Consider the following 25,059-nt stretch of genomic DNA (forward strand, 5'->3'; position numbering starts at 1 on the left):
ACGTACTGAATTGGTCGATGTTTCTCTGTGTTATCTTTAATTGTCTTAAGAAAGCCAGCATATAGGGTGATATCAGGTAAAATGGGCCATCAGGTAAAATGGGCAATTTAAGGTTTGTGAGTCCCAGCCATAGACAGTATAAGAAAGGTCCCAGCCCCTCTGGAATTTAGAGCCAATGACTTCAAAGGATTTCAAACTGTTGTCATAACTGTGCTTAACAAGTAACAGGTGATTTGATTGGTTTATGGTTGCTATGGTGGGCGGGGCAATCATTCTAATCAAGACTGCACCAGAAAGCTGCATGGTAAGTAGTCTGGCATACCAAATGTGACTAAACTATTATAAGGATGATAAATCTATAAATAAAAAAAACATGCACATAAAAAAATATGCATAATATCTGTCTTGATGGCATCAATCAGAAATAATGTTGTTAGTTTGGTATCTGAACATATTTTTTGATAAGGAGATGATTTTCTTGGTAGCCCAATTTACCTTAACCCACTAAGGTAAAATGGGCTACATGGTTTCAGCTAAAATGGGCCATTATCTCTGTCACTCACAAACACATACGTGTGTGTGTGTGTGTGTGTGTGTGTGTGTGTGTGTGTGTGTGTGTGTGTGTGTGTGTGTGTGTGTGTGTGTGTGTGTGTGTGTGTGTGTGTGTGTGTGTGTGTGTAAATGTTTTATTACACACATTTTTTTATATATTTAAATTGATAATAGCCTATATTATTTATAAAAATGTATAAATGTAGTGCATGTCACATTCACACACACACACACACACACACACACTCACTAAGGCTACTGAGGAATGGGTCAAATGTGAACCATGTTCTGCATGGTTTCATGAGAGCTGTGGTGAAGAAAACGGAATATGTGATGACGATGGTTTCATCTGCAAAGATTGTCTTTGAAAAATCTTTTCATCACACACACACACACACACACACACCAATTATCAATTTTGAATGAGATTTTTTTTTATTTGTACATTTTGTTCTAAATGTGTTCACACTCACACACACACACACACACACACACACACACACACACACACACACACACACACACACACACACACACACACACACACACACACACACACATCAGTTCACTGATCTATATATGCTGTTCCAAAATGACTTTGTTTAATTGCAATTGCAATTTGAATATGGGTTTGACTTTGCACCCAAAATGGTTTTTTTTTAATAGCACAATATTAATATGTTTGTTAAATACAGTTTAAATGTTATGTGGCTGTATAAGCAATTGTGTTTTAAAATTAAATTTGATTGTAAATAAATATTTCCCTTTGTAGTTTGACTGGCCCATTTTACCTGAAACTGCTGCCCATTTTACCTGAAACTGCTCATGCAAAAAAAGTTGGCACAGCTAATGTTTCAAGAACTGTAGGGCATAAATAATTATATTTTATTACATAATTTTAGCACAAAATTATCAAAAACAGTCATTATTAATCATAAAAACACATGGAAAAGACATATATGGTATTGTATTATTGTCCCAAACGATTTACCAAAAAGTGGCCCAATTTAGCTGATATCACCCTATATTTAAACATTATTATTATTATTATTATTTATTATTATGAGAAATTGACACCGCCTAGAACTTTAATGCTTCACCAAATTCAGCTCAGACCTTCAGACTCGCTTATATCTTTTAACTGGTCAGACTTGCTTTCCCAAAAAATCCATTGACTTGCGTTATCTGAGCAATGAAGGCCGTAGGGGAGACCGGGGACAGTTGCAACACTTTTTGCATTTCTCTCAATTACTCAGAGACTATTTGGACTAGACCAACCAAATTTGTATATATTAAACTTGCATCTGTCTGCTAATTACCCATACCATTTAAAGATGATTATATATGACATATCGTTCACAGTATTTATTTGAATGGAAGAAGTCAGATGTTGCAACTGACCCCGACCCAGGGGACGGTTGCAACACAACCCAGGGATGGTTGCAACACTTTAAAAATACCTTAAATTTCATTAATTAACTTAAGCTTTTTGTCTCAATGAGCAAAGAATTCTGAAAATATTAACTGTTTTAGGCCTACTATAATATTATAGTATTATTTATTTCAATAATATTATTGTAGCCTATTATTTATTTATTTAGTCATATTTATCAAATAACAGTTATTGAGTTTTGTTTGTTCATGTATAGAAAATAGGCCTACATAGATTCAGTGTGCAGGTGTTACAGATGCTATTCAATCTCTCCATATTTCAGTGTCAGACAGGAAGAATTTAACAATTTGCAATGCAACAAACTTTTATTAAACATGCAATTTATAACATGTTGCAACCGTCCCCAACCCTATCAGCCATGACAGAACATCATACTCCTGCTAGACACACTGACTTTGACACATGCTAACCATGTCATTTAGAAGTCAACAAAACAACAATTCAAACTATGTAAGTTTTGATTAAATCATACAAAATTTCAGGACAGTATGACAAAAATATATCTCATGAAAAAATTTACTTTCATACCTCCAAAACAAGTTTTGTTCAATAAATACATCAGCAACTGTTGAATATGTCTACTGTCTTCTTGGTGGGGGGAGGGTCTAACTGTGCATGTGCAGTGTGAGTGTCATCACTCTAGCTTGTTTCTGATTGGAGAAAAATGACATGTTGCAACCATCCCCTGTTGCAACTGTCCCCGGTCTCCCCTACTACTTAATGCTGTCCACTAGAGGGGGCGACAGGATGTGTTTTCTACTCTTTCCCTGTTTGCATCAGTTTAAATGACAAATAAATGCATGAATTTCATTCATAAATAGGCCATATCTGTGTATCCACTCTCTATTTTATTTGAAGATATTGTTATTCACACTGGTTTTTGCATTTAATGTTTGTCCATCTGGAACTTTTATTTGTCATGAGCTCTATATTTTAAGATGTAGCCTACTAGAAAAAAAATATGATTCATCAACACAAACTCTGTTTTTACTCTGCAAATTTGTTTTCCTTTCAAGTAAGCTATAGCCTACAAGTTATCCTGCTTTTTGCCATGGCTTGCCATAGGCTACTGCCCAGAATAAACAATATTTTCTCCACACAAGATGTTTAAAAACCCTGCATGTAGTTTTCGTGAAGACGAGCGCATATCTTACAAAGGTTCCAGTTCTGTTTAGGCTATAGTTTGTAATGCTTGTTATGTTCCTAAATTTATATAGGCCTAACACATTTAAACATCTATCTATCTATCAATATATCTATCTATCTATCTATCTATCTATCTATCTATCTATCTGACTGACTGACTGACTGACTGAGCTTCCTATGTGAAAAATAGCAGACCACCTTTTTTATTTAAAACGGTGGTCTGCTATATTTCACAAAGGAAGCCCATTTGTGCGGTCGTCGGCGTTATACGAGAAAGACATTCTGAATATGAACCTACTGTAAAATTAGCTGGCTTAAAAATGCGGATTGATCAGTGCAGAGTTATTCCAGACGCCTCCCGGTGCTATTCGTATTGGAATTGTGTAATCACAGATTATGAACAGATGTTTTCAGAGGTGGACAAAGTACACAACTTCCTTACTTGAGTGAAAGTACAGATACTGGTCAAATATAACTCCGTTACAAGTAGCCTATAAGTTGTAGCCTAAAGACCGATTTTTACTTAAGTAGCCTAAAGAAGTACTCGTTTTTAAAAGTAGCCTACTTAAGTAGCCTATCAAAAGTAAATGTCAATGCATTGTTTTATTATTGTTGCATTGTTGTGTGTAATACTTACAGTACCTTATGCCTCTGAGTCTATGCCTGCCTATACCTACCCTCATATCAATGTCAAATTTATTTCTTGAACACAGTTCCAGTACTGGGATTGAATGTGAGATTGAATAAGTGCACATAACCTCCACAATGGTTTCGGACACCCAAATGGCTGTTCCCTCAAATAGTGCCCTATTTAAAGTTTTTTGGCTTTTAGTATATGTTAGCCTTACTGTTATCTAGTGTGCACCAAAACAATGACAAAATTCGCATTTAGAAGACCAAACCCAACGTTGAAAATGAAAATCAGGTTGATGTCAGAATCCAACGCCAGATTGACATTAATCTCCAACATTGGACAGACGTTGTATGTATTGTGGTTGAAAACAAGGATATATTCCCATTGGGTTGTTGGGTTTTCATGTTTAATGGGAACTTTAGACATAGGCTAATGATTTTTATACTGTAGGCTACAAACTGTGATCCCCTAACTCTAATGTAACAGTTATGGGTAGGTCATTTACGGACATCTAATGTTACGGACATATTATCATGGTACAGTTCAGCCTATTATTGATTTTTAATGCTAAATTAATCTGTCAGGCTATACGTAGCCTACTGTGGCTTACATTATTGGGGTCGCTTGCAAGTCGCAGCAGCACGAATTAGCCTACGTGACCAGCATATTTCTGCTTCAAATGTTGTGCGTAGTTAACAGTGAGTGGTGGGTCCGGGTATCGTTCGTTCATTTGTTTTTGCTCTCACATACGAAAAAGAAAAAACGAGAAAACAGCTCCTTTTTCCGTTTTTTCGTTTTTTTAGAAAAACGAAAAAACGAAATTATGACTTGATTTTTGGTTTTCCCGTCCTTGCACGGAAATCAGAAAAACAACTTGATAGAAACGAGAACACGGCCCCTTTATTCGTTTTTTCGTTTTTAAAAAAAAAACGAAAAAACGAGATTTCGGCTTGAGTTTTCGTTTTTTAGTTCACAGGCAAAAAACGAATAAATGACTTCAAAATTCGTTTTCCACATGTGGGCGGCCTGACACGCCCCCTTCCGCCGATTGGTCAAGCAAATCTGAGCATGTGACGTCATGACTCTTACCTGAGTCTGACAGAACGAAAAACTCGTAGCTTACTGAAGGCGGAGCGTTTTGACCAATCAGATGGAAACGCCGCCCACGTGTGCAAATGAAATATCGAACCCATAAACCGATTTGTAAACCACAAACGAAAAATGAAAAATCGAGCCAAAATCTCATTTTTCGTTTTTTAAACGAAACTAAAAAACGAATAAACGATCCGTCTTTTCATTTCTCGTTATTCCATTCCAAATAGGAAATGAAATGATCAGATGATACACGGACCCCTTTAAGTTTTTGTTTCGTTTTCCAGGTAACTTCCCTCATTACTCAACTAAATTCCTGATTCCTTTTCTTTGTTGTTCGTTTTAGCTATTCACTCTGTTGAAAGCATCATTGTATTATGTTTCCGAAACAGTTTCACTTAGTGGGAAATCGAACAGGTTTCGTTTAGGCTGAAACCAGCGTGTTTGCTTTCAGTTTAATATGAGAGTGTGTTCTTCAGTCAGCTGGAGTCTTTGCTCCATCAGCTGTGAACATGTTGTGCTACTGGGGAGCGCAGGTCAGAGAGGGTTTCGGTCTCTCACATCCTGACAAAGTCAAAAATGGCAAATGTGGAATACGATCAGTGTGTCCGAAATCAGCAGTTCAGGACATGTCAGCAGGAAAGAGTTTTGTTGGATTTATCAGGAATGGGAAGCCCTCGGTCCTTAGATTGCGCTGTGAAGACTGTGATCACGATGGAAAACTAGGTATGAAAGCCTGCAATAAATGAAACTATTTTTATTGTTAAAATGATCATTACAATACTTATTAAATGTAAGATAAATGTCATGTATTATGAAAACATGTTTGTTTGTTTGTTTGTTTGTTTGTTTGTTTGTTTGTTTACAGTCTGAATAGAAGTTGAACTGATGAAAATATTGTATTTACTCCAGAGCCACTACAGCTGAAGAAGGACAGAATCAGATTCAGATCGATTGTCTGTGGAGGAGCTGGTGCGGTTCTTCTTGATTATGGAGGAAAAGTTTTCTTTATGGACAAATCTACTGTGTGCCGGTATGTTTATGTAGGCGTTACAGTATAAATGACCATACATGATAATAACAAATATATATCTGACAGATTGTCTTTTCTCTGCAGTCCTCTTAAAGGTCTGGAAAACAGGCAGGTGATTCAGATCGCGTGTGGAGACCAGCATTCAATGGCACTAACCAAGGGTATTCACAACCATTTCATCTAACATCTGTTTTAATCTTTTGACTTCTTATGATTGACATGACTTGATTGGCATTTAAGAGTGGATATACAGAGCTGTTGTTGGTCTTTCAGATGGTCAGCTGTTCGTATGGGGTGATAACACTCACGGTCAGCTGGGTTTGGAGAAAGAACAGCCCAGCTCTCTGACAGCTCAACCCGTGAAGAGTCTGTGTGGGATCCCACTGGCTCAGATCAGCGCTGGAGGAGACCACAGCTTTGTGTTGTCTCTCTCTGGAGTCGTGTTCGGATGGGGAAAGAACTCTGCAGGACAGCTGGGCCTCGGAGACACTACAGGTCTGAATGTTTCATCATGTTACTAAATCAGTGATGCAAGGAGGAGATCCAGTCAGAATGATTAAGTCAAATTTTATTTCTTAACAACAGAAAATCAAATAATAAATGAAGAGTGAAATTAATTAATTCATAATCAGGATTAAAAGTTTAATAAAGAAACATAAATTAATAGTTCAAATCACTTCTAATATATCTTAGTAAAATATAATTAACACACTGACTGAGTATAATATTCTTGCTTAAAGATAAGTAAAGTGATACAGCGATCTCTCTTTGAAAAGATGGGTTGCGAAAGAATACTGTGTAAAATCTATATCGAAGCATTGGAAGTGAGGAATTTACTGTTTTTCCACCACAGACAGACACGTCCCAACGGTTGTAAATAGTCTGAACCGAAAGAAAACTGTGTCCATCTCATGTGGAGGGGAACACACTGCGACTCTATCAAAGGTAGTGTTTTGTAATATTTTATATATCCATATTATAAATAATACCATATTTAGCATACAATAAACTGGACAGATAATGTAATTAATTGTTTGTGTTTCAGGGCGGCACAGTATTCACATTTGGATCAGGAGGTTTTGGCCAGCTTGGGCACAACTCATTTGAAGACGAACATCATCCGCGGGTGGTTGCTGAACTTTGGGGATCTAAAGTGTCACAGGTCACATGTGGGAGGTAAACTAGACTTTTCATAAGAAATCAGTGTTTCAATGCAGTAGTGCAGATTTCTTTTTATTTCCTCACATGGTTATCATGTCTAATGTTTGAGATCAGTTCAATGATTAGGCATTTGATTCTTTCTTGAATAAAGACGTCACACACTCGTATTAGTCGAATCGTCAAAGCTGATCTATTCATTTGGATGTGGGATGCAAGGGAAGCTGGGAAATGGAGAAACGATCAAGCAGTCTGTGCCTTTCCCTGTGGGTCTGTCAACTGGTAGATAAAATGATCTTTTAACAATAGGCTATTTCCTTATGAATACTTTTATATTCATGATGTTGCTCTGAACTAAATATTTGTTGCACACAGAATGTGATCATAAATACACATTTGAAAAACTCATCGCTGGGGACAATCATTCCTTTGCCTTGTTTTTCAAAGTAAGATTTCATTCATAATGCTGATTCATTTGTTTTACATACCAATTATTGCTGCACTGTGATTACTTATATTTACTTTTCTGTATTTTGTAGAAGCTCGAAAGTAAGCCAAAATCCAATCGCCGAGGGGTTTTGACATTAAATGAAAAAATGATTGACCGATGGGTGTCTGGAAGTGATAAATGGCCAACAATAAAGAAGTGAGTGTTTGCCTTAACTTCTGTTCATGTGATTTTTCATGATATTGTTATAAATCCAGTGTACAGCATTTGTGTATGCTCTTAAATTATTGTGAAAAAACATGTGTTGTGTGTCGTGACCCTAATGCATTTGTTTAAAACTTAATATTAAATAGCAGAAAAATCAGATAATCTTGATTTTATATAATGTTTACACAATTTAGTATGTGAATCTTAGGATTCTTACTTTTTAATTTAATTAGAGATTGCGTTGTTGAGCAATTTAATATATTAGAGCATATAAATGAACTAAAAAGTATTGGTTTGTTGTTTACAGGGAAATAAACACAGTGTTCTCCTCTGCTGCTTCTCTGAATGGAAGTTTCCTCAAAACAAGGTAAAATTAGGTAGTCTTATCTAGTCATTTCTGTGCCTAAAATCACTCCTTCCATCACAGATTTTATGTAATGTTCTGTCCTTGTAGTTGTGATGAACATTATCAGACTTCTGTGGAGCATTGTGGATTGGATTTTGATCTGGTTAAAACATCCTTTGCAAAGTTATTAGAGAATAAAGGGTTGATATCAGAGGTAATGATGAATCCAATGTTTATAAAAAAAAAATTCATTACATTTTAAACTGCATGAGTGAAATGCAGTTCATGGTTTTCCATACCTCAGGTAGTGAAGGTAGTTCAACAGAAACTGCTGCCGGATCTGAATCCAAATCCAGCTGGTGTGGAAGCTCTGAGACTTTACCTTCTTCTCCCTGAGCTCATCAGAGGACTCCAGAAACAAAGACCTGAACTCACTGAAGCACTGGCCTCCAAAATCCTTCAGTTGAATCTAGATGCTCGCAAGGTGTTAGGTAAAGCTGGAGGACATTTACATCCTTTGTGTTTTTTGGCCATGTTGTATTTATCTAAGTATTTGTATGATACATTCTCAGTGACGTACTGGTCCAAACTGCCCAACGATTGGCTCAAAGGCTTGGTGAAGTTGTTTCAGATAGAATGTGCTGAGCTGATTGACCAGATTTCTCGCGGTGAAACCGAGCATGACTTTATTAGACGCCTGCAGAACTTTTTGCAGGTCCTTCAGATGCTCTATAAGGTGCCTTTTTTAAACATTTGATGTCAAGATGAAATTTAAGCTTATCATTGTATAATAATTGTTTATACTTCGTCTCTGTTGTGAAGGTCTGTTGCACTACCCACAATGACATCATAAACAGTGATTTCATCATTCATGAGATCAACGATCTCCTAGATACGGTGAGAACCAAAGCAATAGTGAATTCTGTGTCACAAAGATATTTTTGGACAACAAACCAAAATACCAGAAATTTCTCTTTTTCTTTACATCAATAGCTGCAAGCCACCATGGCAGATCTGCAAGAGATGTTTATTAGCTTTTGGCTCACAGAAGAAGATTTAGATGACATGGAGAAATTGAGAGATTACTACTTTGTGAGTATCGAAGTCTTCTGTCATGATACAAATGAATATTTCAATGAGATTTGCATGACATTTTTAATGTTCTGTGTTCAATAATTGTAACAAATCTTAAAGTACTTCCATGGATTTTTCTTTCAGGGAATTATTGATATATTGGTCAAGTTCCCTTTTGCAGCGGACACCGTATCTAAACGGAGAATGTTTTGTGTAAGTCAGAGATGGATGTACAAATGCCATACATACACTATGCAAAATAACAACCTGTATGATGTTCTTTCTTATGTGGGACACAAAATACACTCTTAGGTGCTGTTTACACCTAGTATTAAGATCAAAAGTTCTGAAAAAAAAACATGCATAGACCCTCCCCTCAAAGAAATCAGGACAGAAGTGGTTGAAAGTGGACAAAAGAGACGGATTAAAACACCAGGTGTAAACGGGAATGTGTCTCCCTCATCTTGTGATCCAATCGCCCAAAACGCATCTTAACACCAAGTGTAAACAGGGCCTTGTGGCTATTCAAACCACGTGAGCATCTTCACTATGAAAGCAATCTGGTCCAATGCGTTTTTCGAATACCTCTAGAAGTGGTCGAAAGTGGACAAGCTCAAAACATTTTAGACCCTGTTTACACCCATTTAGCTTAGCGTCGTCCACTTGTGATCCAGTCGCCCAAAACACATCTTAATACCAGGTGTAAACAGGGCCAAAGAAAAAAAAGGTTCAATGGGGTTCTATATAGAACCCCTAGGGTTCTTGACTCATTTTTAAAGAACCCTTTACGCCAAGAAGGTTCTATAGGAGAAATGTCTTAAATAATTGCATAATACTCGCATGTTATTTAATTATTTTCTAGTGATAAAGTATGTTTACAAGCTGTTTGATTCATACATTTTATTTAAAATTAAAAAATGAATTAAAACTAAAGTAATTAATTGAAACTAAATCCATAATATGATCTCATAATGGGAGCCCGTAAAAGGTTATGAAGGGTCTGACGGAACCCTTAAAGGTTCCATATAGAACCTTTTCTTCTAATAGTGTATAGATTTAGAGAAATTCCTTTTTTTGGACCACACAATGGAGGTCAATGGGCATCAAAACTGTCTGGTTACCAGCATTATTCAGAATACTTGTGTTCTGCAGAAGAAAGAAAGTCATACAAGTTTGGAATGACACAAGTGTGAGTAAATGGTGACGGAGTTGACATTTTTTGATGGACTACCCCTTTAAAGCTAACATAATTTTACTCTTCTTAGTGCTTGCAGGACGAGTCCAGAGGGAGCTTTCCTGACCAAGAGATGTTCATGTTTAATGTCAACAACGTGTTGCGCGTAAACAGGGACTCACTGTTGACAGACACGCTAAAGTATCTCAAACAAAACACCCACTCATTTTTAAATCTATTAGAGGTAAAAGAATTACAGAATTGAAATCAAGAATTGAAATGTCTGATATTGCATTTTACCTTTACAATGATGAAAACATCTCCTGTATAGGTGGTGTTCATCGGGGAGAATGGAATAGATGGGAGGGGCTTATCAGCAGAATTCTTCTCCCTCCTTTCCAAGTCTCTTCTCAAATGGGAGAAAAAGGTGCTGGAGGTCCATGAGAATTCATTGGTTTGGTTCAATCCTGATGTAAGCTCTACACCAAACACTCCTTATTCCTAGGCTTCTTATGTGGTCTTCCCCATATATCTCATATGTGCTACGATGCTTGTGTCTTTTCAGCGCACGCAATGTAATAAGGATTTTTACTCTATTGGCGTTATCTGTGGAATGGCGCTGTACAACCATCATTGCATAAACATTGACTTCCCTCTGGCCTTGTTCAAGAAGCTCCTCCAGCTGAGTCCCACTCTGAATGATCTGGAGGAACTGTCCCCTGTGGAGGCCAGGTAAACCATTCGATTTTACACATTGTTATTTCCCCAGTGCTTTTACAGAGCTGATCATGGTTTAATTGTATTTTATAAATCCCACATTAGAAGTTTGAAAAGCCTTCTCGAGGAAGATGAGGACGTCGTGGATATACTCTTTTTGGATTTCACAGTAATACAGTCTATATTCACTTGTATAAAAGTGTACACAGCTGTTGTTTAAATGCTTACAGGAGCCATTTACCTCTTTCAGGTCAAAGGGCAAGAGCTCATTCCAAACGGAGGTCAAATTCCAGTGACCAAAGTTAATAGGTAGTGTACCACTTGTTTAAAGCGTAACTCTCACCAAAATGCAACCTAGGTTCTTTTTGTGAATCTACCCGAGGCAAACTTTCATTTAAAAGCAGAATTAGGATGGAAACATCACTTTTAAGATTGACCGTATTTAAATTTTCGGTCAAATTGCCTTTTGAATGGGAGTGCTAGGGGCACTACTATGATAGCATCAAAATCGCTATTTTTAAAACACTAAGAAGGCTCGACACAACATGAAACTTTGCTCGAAGTATCACCAGAGGCTCTACACATGAACTCGAGCATTGAGAACATTGTTTGTGTACTCAGAGTTTACTAAAAAGAAAGGTTTTGAACAACTCACTGTAGCTGTTGTTGTTTCCGGTCGCCGGCATTTTGTCAGTCAAAAATAGTCGATCTCCGAATGCAACGTAACAGGGAGGAGAGTAAAGATGGGAAGCTCCTAAAGCTTAGTTCCATATAAATTCACGGATAATTTGTTGTTTTGTCGTGAGTGAAAATCAATACTGACCTTGTATTTGAAAAAGAATCCTCATATAAGAAACAATACTAAAATTCAGAGTCAGTTCATTCGCATTCGGAGATCGACTATTTTTGACTTACAAAATGCCGGCGGACACAGCTGAGACACAGTGAGTTGTTCAAAACCTTTCTTTTTAGTAAACTCTGTGTACACAAACAATGTTCTCAATGCTCGAGTTCATGTGAAGAGCCCCTGGTGATACTTCGAGCAAAGCTTCATGTTGTGTCGAGCCTTCTTAGTGTTTTAAAAATAGCGGGTTTTTTTATGCTATCATAGTCGTGCCCCAAGCACTCCCATTCAAAAGACAATTTGACCGAAAACGAAAATACGGTCAATCTCAAAAGTGGCGTTTCCATTCTAATTATGCTTTTAAACCAAAGTTTGCCTCGGGTAGATTAACAAAAAGACCCTAGGTTGCATTTTGGCAAGAGTTACGCTTTAACTAACCTCATCCTTCCCTCGCACTTTGTAACAAATACTTCCCTCGCAGGTAAAAATGACCCGAACCCCTAAAATTTATCTTTTTTTCTTTTTTTCTTCAGAAAGCTTATTTCATTTCATTTTAATAATAATTTTTCCGACCATCTATCTATCAGTCTGTCTGTCTGTCTGTCTATCTATCTATCTGTCCGTCCATCCATCTGTCTGTCTATCTATCTTAACTCTTCAAGACGGCCAGACTTTTTGATTTTATTACACATCTCTCAAGCTTGTCTTGATTTTTATTTCTTTTTTGCAGACAGAAGTACGTGGACTTGTATGTGGACTTTGTTTTCAACAAGTCTGTGAAGAATCAGTTCAAGCATTTTTCAAGAGGTTTCTCTGAGGGCTGCCCGCTCGATATCTGGAGCATGTTCCACCCTGAAGAACTGCAGGAGCTTCTCCACGGCTCCCCTAAATATGAATGGCAGGAGCTTCACCAGGTACATGTATTAGCAGAACTTGCACATTTTTTAAAAGAATTTAACAAGTATTTAAGACTTTACCTACTCTGTCTTCAGTCTGCTTCCTATGAAAGATGTTCTGCCTCTGATGAGCTTATCAAGAACTTCTGGACTGTTTTCTTTGAGTTCTCTGAAGAGAACAAGAAGAAATTTCTGAGTAAGCTTAAACATGAATTTATTTATTTAAAAAAAATGTATGCATCTACAACATCATATGGACATTTAAGGATTGTTATTTTTATTGCCTCACATCCTCGCTCCACCTATTTTTCTTCAGTGTTCTTGTATGGAATGGACCGTGCACCTGTGGGAGGTTTCTCAAAGCGTCCTCTTAAGATTCATCAGTCAGACGGTCCTGATCCAGATCACCGTTTGCCAGAGGCTCAGACCTGTTTTGGCAAATTAATTCTTCCCAAATACAGCAGTATCGACACACTTCGCAACAAGCTAGTACATGCAATCCACTTTTGTGAGGTTTTTGGACGAGAATGAACATCAGTCGATCTTCCAAACCTCCAAGGTTCCCCAAAATATACAAAACTAAGTGTATGTTGCTAAAACTTGTAGGTTATCTGGTTTTAAAATGTTACATGAACTATGTGATTCTTTCCCTGAGCTTCTTTCAGTCACAAGTTTGAAATATAGATGCAGCACAGCTCAGTCGATTTAAATATTTATCTTAAAACTGTAAATAATTGTAAATAAACAGTATAGATGTCAGAGCTACAGTATGGATATTGTTTTTTATATATTTTTAAATGACCTTTCATTGGATGACCTTTCATTGTTCATGCGTTACAAATGTGAGAATAACTGAACTAAGGTATTTTGTCATTTTTATTATCATATATAATATGATGCATTGATGCATGTATTCTGGTATGTCACCTCATAACCTTATTGTATGTCCTGTTATTTGGTGGTTCTTCAAACATTTAAATGCTTAAATAAATAAAAAGATATGTTGTTGTAAATACTATTTCATTATATTTATCTAATTGCAGTTTTTCTCAATTGCTTTGACTCAATTCTGAAATGAGAATTTTTTTTCTCTCAAAACAATAAGCTTAGATTTCTGAACAACAATTTGTTTCTTTTTCACTTCAGATTTTAATTTCTCATTGATTTAAGCAAATTGCATGTTTTGGCACATATGCAAAAGTGTCAGTGTCAACAAAGAAAGCAAAAACATGACATTTGAAAATATTTCCATGGTAAAAAAAAAAAGAGAAACATTTTGACCAGTGTGGCTCACACACGATGGCAAAAGCACTTTTTGTTTTGGTGGCATTGGCCAATTTACTGACACAATAACTAGCATGAAATAAACGTTTTGGATGTTACATTTTGTAGACATGATGCAATAGAATTGTTGCAGCAGAAACAGTTGTGACATTTGCACTTACAGTTTAGAGAATTTTACGACTGTTTAAAAAATTTAAAAAAATTGAAAAAGAAGAGATGAAGTCTTATATAAGCAGGTGTTTTTTCCTGACTTGCGATGCCTTCGCTAAATGCAATACCAGCTTTATCCAGCAGACGTCAAACTTGTCCTGTTTTTGGTGGAGCTCGTTCAGGTTTGAGTCAATTAACAGCAGGTGTTTCTTGTCACACTGATATGCTACTACAAATGTCTTGAGATGGAGGGACAGCCTCAGAGAATTAAGCAGAGGAACATTCGGTAGCAAGAAACTGCAGAGATGTGGCTTAACTGGCTTCTGGTTGTTTTTCTCAGCTCTAATCATTTAGTATACTCGCTCCAATCTGAAGATGCGGACACTGACACTGATATTGACCTTGACCTTGACCCAGAGGAGGAATGGGACTCGATGGAAAGTTTCATACAAAGCCCAGATGATGATGATGATGATGATGATGATTATGATGATGATGATGAAGACGACGATGACGATGACGACAGTGGTGACAGTGATGGATTTATGACACAATTCAAAGCTGGTTTGCCGGACTCAAAACCATTTAAAGTCGAAACCGATTTATCAGACTCAAAACCTGTTCAAGACAAAGACGGTTTATCAGGCTCAAAAACATTTCAAGATAAAGACGATTTATTGGACTCAAGACCAGTTCAAAACAAATACGGTTTATTGGGCTCAAAACCATTTCAAGTCAAAGACGATTTATCGGGCTCAAAACCACATCAAGTCAAAGACGATTTATCGGGCTCAAAACCACATCAAGTCAAAGACGATTTATCGGGCTCAAAACCACATCAAGTCAAAGACGATTTATCAGGCTCAAAAACGTTTCAAGATAAAGACAGTTTATTGGACTCAAGACCAGTTCAAAACAAATACGATTTATCGGGCTCAAAACCATATCAAGTCAAAGACGATTTATCGGGCTCAAAACCACATGAAGTCAAAGATGATTTATCGGGCTCAAAACCATTTCATGTCAAAAACGGTTTATTGGACTCAAAACCATTCATTCCGCTAACGCTACCGGCGTCGGTACGAATACAGGCATCTATGCTGCATAAAGAACTCTTCACCCCAGAAAGGGACAGTAGGCCTAGGCCGGTGCCTCCGCTGCTCAAATCAATACTTCTGGCCGAAACGGCCGATGTGAAACCTAAGAAACCTGTCTCTGATCCGAATTTGGAGGTGATGTGTTACATGGACCGGATTCACGTGAAAGTGCGGAGAAGTTTGTTTGCCGACCCCAGCGCATGGAAAAACCTGAAGCTAGGAACCTGTGCTGTCAACAAAGGCTCAGATACTCATTATCATTTTTTGTACTATCTGAAAGGATGTGGCATACAACGAGGGGTGGGTGATGGTATTTTCTTTTTATCGCTTCCCCCTCCACCCCCGTCAATAGACCTTATTCAGAGCAGCGCCATGGCAGGTATGAAAGTGAGGCTGTGTTTTAAATGGCAAAAAAAAAAAAAACGGTAGATCACTTATAATTTTCCACTGCTCATTTTGTCTGAGAAATTTCTCTGAAAGATATTTTTGCAGTGTTTCGTTAGCGGAACAATCCAAAAACACCGTACAACCCACGACTGAAGAGATGCATGTCTATCCCTCACCATAGACAGTATATAAACGTCCCTCACGGCCAAGCTTTCATTCCTTTTAAAAATCAAAGATGGCGCTGCTGTGAATGGACCCTTTTTGACAGACTATGATGACTCGTTTTAACAGTCACCAGCATCGTAAATCATGTAAAGGTTTTATATTTTCACTTTAAAAAAAAAGTACATTTATAACACTATACATAGTATAGGTAGGCTATAGTTGTTTTATATATATATATATATATATATATATATACTTGTATGTATATGTTAATGCTGCTGAGGGTGTTTCTAATATAGTGGGAGTGACTAAAGTTGACATTTCTCTCTTTGACTGCTATTATCTATCTCTCTATTTTTCCCTCTTTTGGAAAGTTGTGAACACTGTTGGAGTTCTTTTGCTATTTGAGGAAATGGGAACACAAATATATTTAATGTAGTCTCTCATTCACTGCTATAGAAGTTTACCCATGTAATGTGAAAAGGGTTGTGTCAAATGCATTTTTTGGTGATGTGATATGTCGTTTTATTTCAGGAGGATGCAGATCGTGTGATTTACTCGAACACGCTCCACTATATGCCAGATGACACCGATCTGATTGTGAGGGAACAGCCGTTTAGGGTGTCTATTCGATGTAGCTACACAAAGTAAAAAAGGTTTAAATTTCTGGTTGGCTACATTTTAAAGTGTTAATTGTGTTAAATGTAATTGAGTGGCTTCTTTTGTTTCTAAATTTAAGGTTCCATCGCTCTTATAAGGTAGGATTCTTACCCCAAGTAGCAGGTGGAATCTTGTACAAGACCATACAAACTCGAAAAGGGCCCACACTTAATGCAGTGGATGGTATGTTATTAGTAATCTGTTTTCACTTTCAAGTATGTCTGTGTATTTGAAACTTATGTTGTAATGTACCTGTAAATTCCTTTTCTAGCTGAATTTTTATGTGTATGTTCAAAAGTTTGGGTCACAGTTAGACACTTGGAAGAGAATTAAAAAAAATCACTCTTACCTTTTCTTTGTGAGGTAACTTTACAACTTTGTCATGCTGAAAACAAAGCTCTATAAACCCATAATCACTGTACAGCTCATAATACAAATGCTTTTGTATATTAATTCTGTTTAGTGCTTTTATAATGAGCTTCACATTTCTGTTTTTAAATTCTCCCAAAATTTGGCCACGTTCACTTCCAAGTGCCTCACGGACTGGTCAAAACTATATTTTGTGACTAATCACCATTATGACACAAATTCTGTTGATTGAGGTTAGTTTGTACTGAACTGGTAATATTACGTATGAAAACTGATTTTTTTTTTGTGTGACTTCAGCGTCTTGGAACTTGCTTCCGGCTGGCCAGAGCTTTGACCTTGGAAAACCTGTCTGCTTTGAAGCTAAAAGTCCCAGCATGGGAACAAGAAAACGGCTGTACCTGAACAGTTGTTTTGTCACTTCCAATCCAAGCGCTTGGTCGGCGGAAAAATATTCTGTTATTGAGAATTATGGGTAAATATATCTACATGCTTATTTATAAAACAAGCACATTGTTGCGTTTTCTACGTTAAATACCATTAAGGTTGACTGTAGTTTAGATTTACTATGCTCGTTTCATAGAGCTTCATGATTCTGGATAAACTAAACAAAATACCATCAAATTTACTAGAGGTTCTGACAAAATGATAATTGTTGCAGTCTATTTAAAAAGCTTAATTTGACTGTCCAATAAAAAAAAAATTGGTTTGAATTATTCTATTACTTTAGACTTCACTTGTTTCATTACTGGATGAATCCGCATTTTGAAACTAATGTCTTGATTCAGTGACAAATACAGTTTAACAATCACATGCTGGTGTAATGATGTAATTGATACAATCGTTATTTTAAGAGTCAAGTTACTCAAACGGTTTTTTTTTCTTTTTTTTTTTTGGTACAGTAGACTGTTTATATCCAAACTATAAACAAGTACTGGGATAATTTGATTGTTTGTAATTAGCGAATCTTTAAGAATGCAGGTGTTTAATTCGAGATCGCAATCTTTTAATAATTAATTGTGCAGCTCTATTGTTTTACTTTATGTTGTGGTAAAGAGAAATTATTGGAGTTTCCATTATGTTCCAACTTTATCTCCATATAGATGCCTGGTGGACAGTAAGAAAAGCGCTCTGACAAAGTTCTACACCACTGATGACGAGATGACTGTGAGACTTTGTGTGGGAGCTTTTCTGTTTAAACGCATGGTTTCCCTGCCACAGTCCAAAAAGGTATAAAATGTTTATTTAAATTTTTTTAATACATGTTTGACTTGTTGACCTCCTTTAAAAATCCCCTCTTTTCTTGATAGACCATGTTTTTGCATTGTGAGTTGGACTTTGGACCAGAGACTCCTACACCTAGTGCAAAGGCATGCATGTATAACAAACACACCAAGATGTGAGTTTACAAGCACAAATTTATTCCCAAAATTTATTCTCCAATGATGGGATCTCCCGGGCACATTTGAGAGTTAAAGGTGCAGCAAGCAAACACTTATTTAAAATGTGCAAAAACAAACAAGCCCCCCCCCCCCCCCCCCCCCCCAATGAGTGGACACGCCCATTACTGCTGATTGGCTACAAGTATTTTAGTGCTCTGTCCAATCCTCTTTCATCAGCATTTCTCAGAAATCGCTTATTAAGTGCACCTTAAGTCTTTAAATGTATCCATGACTGTGTGCTTTAGGTGGACTGAGCTGTATGGTGATGATGCTGTCTGTAAATGCTGTGCATCTCAATGTCCTGCTTCTCCAAGGGCGTCTGGTCAGTGATAGATTTGTTTCCCAAATTAAGTTTGATTTGCTCATTGCTTTCTCGCTGACAAAAGTTTTTCTGTCTCTAACAGGTAAGTCATTGATCACCAGTGAGTCCTGGGAATTGAAGATGGGAAGGGAAACCTCATCACCAGAGGAGCCCATGCTGGAGTTCCCTTTAGATGGCGATGACGAGTCTTCCTGGGATTCATATGATTACTAAGAGGATGTCTATTACAGATGGCAGATGTTTTAAGTTGGATCATAGAATGATGCTGTTATAGTCCATGTGGTTATGCCTTGTCAAGCTAATGTAATAAACTGAAAACACTAATACTTTCCGTTCCTTTGTTTTATTTCTTTTCCATCCTAAGAGTAAACATTTGAATGCATAGTTTTTTTTGTTTTTTGTTTTTTGGCACATACAATCTAAAATTAAATGGTGCTTTTACAGAACATTTAGGCTACTGATCCATATTCGTGTATCAGCACTGGCATGTTTCTAATCATCTCCAGTAAGTGTCTGTTGGCTTTTAAGTACAGCTCATTGTTTGATAAAGGCAGAAACAAGTTAATGGGCTTTCCTGCTTTAAATTCTTTGGGAAATCCAATTTCAGTAGGAATTAAAGGGTTCCCAACCAGGGCGTGGTTAAGCACTTTAGCGTTGATTTTCTGTTGGAGGAAAATCAGCAGATCATTTAGCCTCAAAACTATCTGCTCAGGGTCCCAAGATGAGGTTGTGTTGACAAGAAGATGCAGCAGTGCGTTCTTCAAGTGGTAGCTTGTTAGCCCACATGGTCCAGTCAGCTCAATTTGTTGTTTGTGTAGGAAGGAAAGGATCTGTAAACAATGAAGATGGCAAGCATTGTCTGGAAGTGTTTTGGTTACATGCTGAAGGAGGGCGTTTTCGTAGCGTCCAAAACACACGGGCCAATGGGTATCAGAAAATGTGGCAGAGGGAAGATAGGAGATCAGATGTATCTCTGAGTCTTTAAACCTGACCACGGGAGTGAGGCTGAACAGGATGGTCTGTCCTGACCTAAACTTAACTTTGAGACTTCCAGGGTTTTCACAATTCTGGAATATTAGTTCAAACTCATATTTGTGGCTGATCTCTTTCCATGCTTTCATAATGGCTGTTTTAAACCACTTCACAACATGTGTTTTTGCAAGATATGAGCTGTTCTCTTGGCATAGAAGGTGAATAATGTTACTTTCAGCCACATTATCCTCTTTTTTGTTATCTGGATGCAAAAGGCACAACATATCATCGTCATCTAGGTTGGAATTGTTGCAAGGGCAGATTGAACTGGCACTGCCTTTGACCATCTTGACGTTGCAACAGTATTGGTTGGTTGAAGAACCTCTACTTTCTTTCAAAAGCTCAAACTCGAAGCTATACAGCTTTGGTGGGATGATGGGTATGTGTATGTCGCACATGACGCTCTTCTTTGAAGCCCATTGCTCGTATAAGCTGCCAACGCCAACAAGGTCCGCAATCTCCAAGTCTGAACCTGCAGTGCTCATATTTCTCACAGTTTCCAGAAGGTCGTTCACAAAACCCTCTACAAACTCACAAGTTTGCCAGCTGTAACTGGGTGTAACCAGAACATGGAAGCTAGTTAAAGTTGTGTTATCAATATTAGAAGCTAGTGAGGATATGCTCAGACATCCTACTGTCTTCCTTTGCAGTTTGGAGCCCTTTTCCAGGACCATTTTCAACACACGAAATAATGAAATCAAGGAGAGTGTCTTCCAAAAGTACCAGCTTAAGTTGTACTCTTGATCACTAGATTGTTTCTCTTGAGTTATCATTGTCAACTTTTGGCTTGAAGTTGGTGTTTTTTGGTCGATGAGTAAACCCTGATCAAGATGGGTGTCAATCTGGTCGCTTTGTGGCTTTTCCGGCTGTGTCGCATCCCCCTGAGAGACATTCTGGTCCACAGTAGACCCTGACAGATCCACATTGACTTCTTCATGTGTTAGACCTTCCTTTGGCAAATGCAATGTCCATTTGTCTTTGTCAATATCCAATATTTCCTGGTCATCTGGTGCAAATGCCTTTTGGCGGAAGTCGTTTTGCTCTCCCATTGGGGACATTTGCTCCTCGTGCTGCACTGTGGTCTTGACATTTGGCGTAATTTGTTGAACATCTGACGTGTCCCCCTCTCTTCTTGGCATCCTGTGATGATTTTGTGGCACTTCCTGATTTGAATGTGGCAGTTCATTGGAAACACCGTGCTCCCCTTGCTCCAGCTTTGCTCCCTCCTCCAGAAGAGCAAGCTCATGGTCTTGCATGCTCTCTGTGATGCTGTCATCTTGGTCGTGAAAGACATTATGATCCTTTGAGAGCAGCAGACTGACGTAGACGAATAACACGTGTAGAACCGTGTCCTCCATCCTGTGAATGAAAAAAGTTTCTTCCTCTTCACAAAGCTGTATTTTCTCTATTGAAGTATTTTGAAAAACCATAAGCTACATCATAATTGACAATAAAGAATAAAGTAACAATTGAGTAACGGGATGCTTTTGAAATAATCTAGTATAATATATTACTGCTCTGTAGTTCCGGTAGCACTTGTGTATGTCATTCTCAAATATTATTTCATTTACATTATCCTTATTGATTAATGCATTATCTTTAATATCATAAAATAACTTACCTCTCATCACACCTTTAAGCACAGAAAACAGAGACTCGGTGTAAAGCTGAAAAGAGAAATAGGCTTAAAATGTTTTTGCAAGGCTGTGTGGGTTTTTTGCTTCTCACACAGGATGTACACTGTCAGAGTTTGAGTTTGACAACACACTTCCTGAATACAGAGGTACAAGCCCTTCCTCTTTTTTAAATATACACACCAGTGAGCGGTGACATACCTCTACATGAAAAGAAATATGCAAGTTTGTACAATTGCTCTGTTTGAACCAAAAAATGTAGTATGAATCACTCACAGTCATTAACTTTTATTGCATGTAATCAGTGATGCTTATTAAACTATTTATAAATAGGGCTGTTAAATTACAGAACTGTTATAAGTGAATTAATTTCTTGAAATTAAAAGGGCAGGTGAAGTAAGATCTTGTAATAAAGAGTGCGATGCATATTTTTCACCATTGTGATTAGTAGAACGACAAGATATATCGACATTTTATATATACAGATAGCTGATGACGTTTCTGTAGTCAAGCATTTGAGAACTGTTTGCAATTAAAAACTTAGTCACTTCTTTGATGTTGTCTTTAATGTGCTTTACCTTAAGATATGAGTCAGTTTGATAAATATAATAATTATGATCCTTTAGCTATCATCCTTTTAAAAAACGTAGTTTAAATTAGTGATGTTATGGTGTTGTGCTGTTTTTGAAAAAAATATTTTGAAAAAATCGACTCCAACCAAGAAGAATCGATTCTAAAGCCTAGGAATTGATTAATCGAATTAAAAAAAAAAAATTGTCAATTTTTTTGGGCACAAATTACATTATATTTACAATTTTTTTGGACACAAATTACATTATATTTGGCCCTTATTACATGTAATAAGGGTCAAATATAATGTAATTTGTGTCAAAAAAAAAAGTCAAATGACAATATATATATATACAGTATATATAAATAGAGTTGATTAAATTCATTAATAACACACTAGTGTTCATCAAGCTTCATAAGTTTTCCAGCAACTGCACTGAACCTAAAACTAAATTTGAATAGGGTGAGGCAATACCTTTGCATGAGCTTTGAACCACACTGCTTGTTACCATGGTTTTACCAAGTATGTAAATACATGCAGTCTTGCCATTTTAACTATATTTAAATACAGAATTACACCATCAAATGTTGAAGTCAGCTGAAATGGGCTATGTTTTGGTGAATTACTTTAAATAATATCAAATAAGCCCTGCATGACATCTAATGATATTATTATCATGACATCTGATCAGTGATACTATATTACACCCGATCTCTCTCGCGCGCAGACACACCCTGTCTCTCTCGCTCACTTTCGCTCGCGCGCGCAGACACACTCGGTCTCTCTCGCGCGCTGTCGCTCGCTCGCGCAGTTCGCCTCGCTTTTGTCCAGTGTATGGGGTGAGATTTCGGTCACAATTCTGCGCGCGCAAGATCACATTTTGAGCGTGGAAAAGGGCATTTCGCACGCGCGTGAACTGAGTTTTGCGGAGAAATGTTCGTCTCGCAGATAAGAAAATATTGCGAGCGAACGAAAATCAATTTTGCATTTAAAATAAGTATTTGGATGTGCGCGGACGTTCTCTTTCGCGTGTGCAAAGTTTCACTTTCTTGCTCCTTTCATACCAGCCGTGAGCGCTCTCTAAGCGCAGACGGCTCGCTTGCTCAACACAACCCAGCGTTACAATATGCCATAATTCCAGCCAATCAGAGATGAGACTGCTAAATTCTGATTGGCTGGCTTGAAAACCAATCACAAGACTCCCTGCATCACCTACTGCGGATTCAGAGAACTAGTGCAGTTGAGAGTAAAGTTGGCAGTAAATTCACAGATTCGAACTTCCCGGGTCAATAACTCGTGAGCTAAACGTTGTTACTGCACAAATGACACCTCTTTTTATAACAACACTTATTTTGTATAAATATCGTTTTGCATATATTCTTTATGATTATTATTTATGAAAAATATTCAATAATTTCACTGTAATTCACTGTATTGTTGGCAAATTCAGTTCACATCACTGCTGTCCTGATGGTTATACAACAACACTTATTTTGGTAAAATATATAGGCCTATTTTAAATTGTATATACAATTGTACTGTAAATGTATAATTTTTATGAAAATATTAAATAACTTCACTGTAATTCACTGTATTGTTGCCTAATTTAGTTCACACATCACTGCTGTCCTGAAGGTTATACTACAACACTTATTTTGGGAAAATATATATTTTAAATTTTATACAATTGTAAATGTATAATTTTTATGATTTTTATGAAACATATCTTTACTGTAATTCACTGTATTGTTGCTAAATTCAGTTCACACATCACTGCTGTCCTGATGGTTATACAACAATCGAATCTGTGAATTTACTGCCAACTTTACTCAACTGCACTAGTTCTCTTCCGACAAACATTACTTTTCTGGTCCCTTTTGTACAAACACAATTTTTCTCCCAGTAGGTGTTTTATATGGAACAATAGTAATATCATTCATAATAAAAAATCTTTGTACATGGAGAATTGGGTCCAACACAACATTTTAATTGTTAGCCAACTAATTGACAAAAATGGGCAATTTTACACCTACCCTAATTTTATTTCAAAATATGGTTTATTTGTAAATGAAAAAGAATTTAACAAAGTAATTAAGGCTATTCCTAATGGCATACTAATATTAAACAAATTTTCAGATGTAGATATCAATAATACATCTTTACAAAATCCTCAACTCTTTGTAAATGGTCTCTCTTTATTTGATAAAGGTTTTAATAACAACTTTATAAGAAACTCCTTTAATGTTGGATCCAGTCCTCCATGTAAATCAAAGTGGCTTAAACCTTATTGTATATCTTGGCGCAACATTTGGACTATGACCTATAAGTTTATTATTTCTAATAAAGTCAAAGAAGTAATGTACAAAATTATTCATAGATGCTATCCTGTAAATGCAACCATTAGTAGATATATTCACGCTGTTTGTGATAAGTGCACTTTTTGTAACACATCACTTGAAGACAGAAAAAGGGCAATATAAAAATAAATGTTCAATTTCTTTTTGGACTGACTTTAAAATAGAAAAAAATTTAACAGATGTCTTGATTTAGACCCTCATGACATTTTACTTTGTTTCAAAAACCCTTTTTTTTCTGAAAAACAAAATTATATAATTAATCTTTTTATCATTTTGGCGAAATTTTATATTCATAAGACAAGAATAACTCAAAAGAAAACCTCCTACGGTATATTGCCTTCTATAACACTGATCTAACAATATATTTTGAAACTCTTTCAAACATGAGATCACAAAATAAAAAGCTTATAAAAGCAATACAAATATTAAAGCTTTTCAAATACATATAAATGCCCTGATATTTTATACTTATATTTTTGTATTTGTTCTTATGTTTATGTTTATTTTATAATAATAATAATTATTATTATTATTATTATTATTTTGGTAAAATATTTTGAGCTGTATTGTCAATACTTTGTAACCATTTTGTTTTTGTTTTTTTGCATTGTACTGAAATGTTTTTGTATTTGAACTGACTAAATAAAAAAAAATTTAAAAAATAAAAAACTAGTTCTCTTCCGCAGTAGGTGATGCAGGGAGTCTTGTGATTGGTTTTCAAGCCAGCCAATCAGAATTTAGCAGTCTCATCTCTGATTGGCTGGAATTATGGCATATTGTAACGCTGGGTTGTGTTGAGCAAGCGAGCCGTCTGCGCT

At 36.7% G+C, this 25,059-nt stretch overlaps 3 protein-coding genes across 4 annotated transcripts; 2 read left to right on the plus strand and 1 right to left on the minus strand.

Annotated features, from left to right (window-relative positions):
• The first annotated feature begins 4,941 nt into the window (after nt 1-4,941).
• Nucleotides 4,942-14,002, plus strand: LOC309494132 (putative E3 ubiquitin-protein ligase HERC3). Of its 2 annotated transcripts, none has more exons than XM_082163359.1 (24): nt 4,942-5,603; nt 5,790-5,910; nt 5,995-6,071; nt 6,184-6,405; nt 6,764-6,855; nt 6,956-7,086; nt 7,223-7,350; nt 7,444-7,514; nt 7,608-7,714; nt 8,031-8,090; nt 8,178-8,283; nt 8,374-8,560; nt 8,642-8,805; nt 8,892-8,966; nt 9,063-9,161; nt 9,288-9,356; nt 10,409-10,561; nt 10,649-10,789; nt 10,883-11,049; nt 11,140-11,203; nt 11,285-11,343; nt 12,609-12,792; nt 12,871-12,970; nt 13,091-14,002. In XM_082163359.1, exons 1-24 carry the CDS (start codon nt 5,390-5,392, stop codon nt 13,303-13,305), a joined length of 3,006 nt encoding a protein of 1,001 aa, XP_082019485.1. In that variant the 5' UTR covers nt 4,942-5,389; the 3' UTR covers nt 13,306-14,002. The 2 variants fall into 2 exon arrangements, with proteins under 2 accessions (XP_082019485.1, XP_082019486.1); XM_082163360.1 differs by having other exon boundaries at nt 5,464-5,603; nt 5,746-5,910.
• A 104-nt stretch (nt 14,003-14,106) lies between these two features.
• Nucleotides 14,107-18,298, plus strand: zp3c (zona pellucida glycoprotein 3c). Its single transcript, XM_082163375.1, has 6 exons — nt 14,107-15,605; nt 16,392-16,504; nt 16,597-16,700; nt 17,184-17,358; nt 17,987-18,113; nt 18,194-18,298. The coding sequence occupies exons 1-6, from the start codon at nt 14,514-14,516 to the stop codon at nt 18,284-18,286; spliced, it is 1,704 nt and encodes a 567-aa protein (XP_082019501.1). The 5' UTR covers nt 14,107-14,513; the 3' UTR covers nt 18,287-18,298.
• On the minus strand, nt 18,284-21,038 carry LOC309494142 (inositol 1,4,5-trisphosphate receptor-interacting protein-like). Its single transcript, XM_082163373.1, has one exon. The coding sequence runs from the start codon at nt 21,035-21,037 to the stop codon at nt 19,097-19,099; it is 1,941 nt and encodes a 646-aa protein (XP_082019499.1). The 5' UTR covers nt 21,038; the 3' UTR covers nt 18,284-19,096.
• Between the last annotated feature and the right edge of the window lie 4,021 nt (nt 21,039-25,059).

This window comes from Leuciscus leuciscus (genome assembly GCF_965113295.1).
Source record: "Leuciscus leuciscus genome assembly, chromosome: 3".
Classification (NCBI taxonomy): Eukaryota; Metazoa; Chordata; class Actinopteri; order Cypriniformes; family Leuciscidae; genus Leuciscus; species Leuciscus leuciscus.